This window comes from Erigeron canadensis, chromosome 6 (genome assembly GCF_010389155.1).
Source record: "Erigeron canadensis isolate Cc75 chromosome 6, C_canadensis_v1, whole genome shotgun sequence".
Taxonomy (NCBI): Eukaryota; Viridiplantae; Streptophyta; class Magnoliopsida; order Asterales; family Asteraceae; genus Erigeron; species Erigeron canadensis.
In genome coordinates, this window is record NC_057766.1 from 3490684 (window position 1) to 3492893 (window position 2210).

At 30.0% G+C, this 2210-nt stretch overlaps 1 protein-coding gene across 1 annotated transcript; it reads right to left on the bottom strand.

Moving 5' to 3' along the window:
* Positions 1–224: 224 nt before the first annotated feature.
* On the bottom strand, positions 225–2005 carry LOC122605024 (gibberellin-regulated protein 11-like). Its single transcript, XM_043777891.1, has 3 exons — positions 1855–2005; positions 814–856; positions 225–643 (listed from the first exon to the last, which is right to left on the bottom strand). Exons 1-3 carry the CDS (start codon positions 1924–1926, stop codon positions 462–464), a joined length of 297 nt encoding a protein of 98 aa, XP_043633826.1. The 5' UTR covers positions 1927–2005; the 3' UTR covers positions 225–461.
* Positions 2006–2210: the final 205 nt, after the last annotated feature.

Consider the following 2210-nt stretch of genomic DNA (forward strand, 5'->3'; position numbering starts at 1 on the left):
AGATGATCTAGTATGAAATAAACAATCACGATGGTCTAGAATCGTTTTCTCTTTTATGAAGAGCAAAAAACAAATTTCATCGCTATAATCATCACAAAAGATATTAGCAAGATGGTAATAAAGTATACAAGTTAAAACAAGGGTGGAAATGGAACATATTAGGCATTTAAATTTTTAAGTGATCATGTTCTTATATAACCAAAAGATAAAGATACAAATCAGAATTACAGCAAATTCAGATTTATTATATACAACTTTAATTGTACAAACAAAAATATATATCATTACAACCCACTTATTCTGAATTTGACCTTATTAAACCTCAATAATACATGAAATAAATAACAATCACTGAAACAAGACTCATCAAATGAAGAAGTATACAACACAATACAATACATTATAAACGTAATCAAGGCGTGACATCAAAGTTGTACAAGGTATAGGCCGTAAACGACGCTTCAAGGGCACTTTCGTCTACCACCATGTGTAGTCATGTTGTAGTAGCAAGGGCAAACCTTTTGGTTACCAGAAGTGCCTGGTGGAACACAACTGCAACGGGCACAACAAGTTCCGCACGCCCTGTGGCACAAGTTTGGCCGGGATGATAACCTACACCTCGCCTTACATGCTGACCCACAATCTGAATCCAAAATTTAAAAATATAAATACGATTTAGTTAGATATGTGTTGAATTAAATTAAGACTTTACAAGGTAGATATCATATGTCTTGATGTATCAACATCGTTGAAATTTCATAGTCCCAAACATGGGTTATAGCCTTTTTTGGTAATAAAAGTAAAGTCACGTACCTATTTTGGAATCAGCAAAACTTTTCCCATCATTTTCATTCACCTGTGTCACAAAAAAGTCATGTTAAAAAAATTGGTTGGATTTTTTAAAAAATTTTTATCTGTTTTTTTTTCCCATATTATTTAACATTTTGTTGTTTTGTCAGGATTATTGTATTTTTCCTTTTGTCCCTTTTAGGTAATCATATTTTTTAAAAATCTTATCTCCATCATTAAAAGTTTAAAATATGTCTCGATCGATTAGGAGATTAATTTTATTGCCAAAATGACATTGATCTTTTTGGTAACATAATGTCTAAAAAGATAAGTATTAAAGTCTTAATGACCTAAAAAGGAATAAAAGAGTTTGATGGATGATGGTGTAGAGCAACAATAAATATAAGAGTAAGTATGCATCAAGCAGCCACCAACGATCATTGAATCGGAAATGGTAATTTCACCACTCCTTTCATTTAGTTTTCCATATCTTTAAGATGATTTAGTATTTTTAATCCAAGATTTCAGCTTATAATTGAGTAATTACTTGTGCATGCTAGATTATATATTTCCATAGTACACAATTAAAATTTTCATACCAGCACAATTTTAGTTTTAAATAAATAAAACTAAAAATTCCATTATGGCGTTGAGCTAGTTGAACAACCAACTTGCTCGATCATTAATGCGTATATATACATACATGTGTATATATAAAGTCTCACTCAAAAGGTGATGAGCTGAAATCTCACCCCTTTTTCATTCATAGAGACTTCCAATCGTCAAAATAAAAAAAAGGCATATTTGATTCGTAAAAATGTAAAAGTAAAATAAATGCTCTAACATGATACAGTATATCAACTTGTTAGCTGTTAAAATAAAATTAAAAAAAAACGATATCAACTTGTTAAAATGATCCAAAGTGATTATCCACGGACAATAACTTGATTAGCTAATTAATCAATCATATACGCAAATAAAATTTTGTTTATAATCTATTAATGAATAATTAAGCTAGATAGAAGTAAATTAGTGAAGGAAGTATAAAGAAAAGGGCAAGAATACCAATTCATGAGCGTGAACAAGAAGCAGCATAGAGAGAAGAGCAAGAACAACAAAAGGCTTGGAAATGGCCATTGCTCACAAAATTATTATAGCTAATTAACCTTTCTATACTTTTATGTGTTTCAATAACTAGTTTGGTGTGTCAGATAGAGAAGACTGGCTTCCTATTTATAGTCGAAGAAAGATGACCAATAATAATTAGATATCTTCATTTCTTTTTTTCAAAGACAACGACAATGACCTCTCTTGTAACAAATATATTAATTAAAGTTTGAGGAGTATATATTAAATTATAGACTATTGAGTAACTCGGCCATACTCAGTAACACTTAATTAAAAAGTAATTACATGTTCTT

Excerpts from the sequence above, each read along its gene's own strand:
- LOC122605024 (XM_043777891.1), bottom strand. The coding sequence starts at position 1,926 with ATGGCCATTTCCAAGCCTTTTGTTGTTCTTGCTCTTCTCTCTATGCTG. Across the intron at positions 857-1,854 it reads TTGTTCACGCTCATGAATTG|GTGAATGAAAATGATGGGAA; the intron begins GTATTCTTGCCC and ends TTTGTGACACAG. Across the intron at positions 644-813 it reads TTTTGCTGATTCCAAAATAG|ATTGTGGGTCAGCATGTAAG; the intron begins GTACGTGACTTT and ends TTTTGGATTCAG.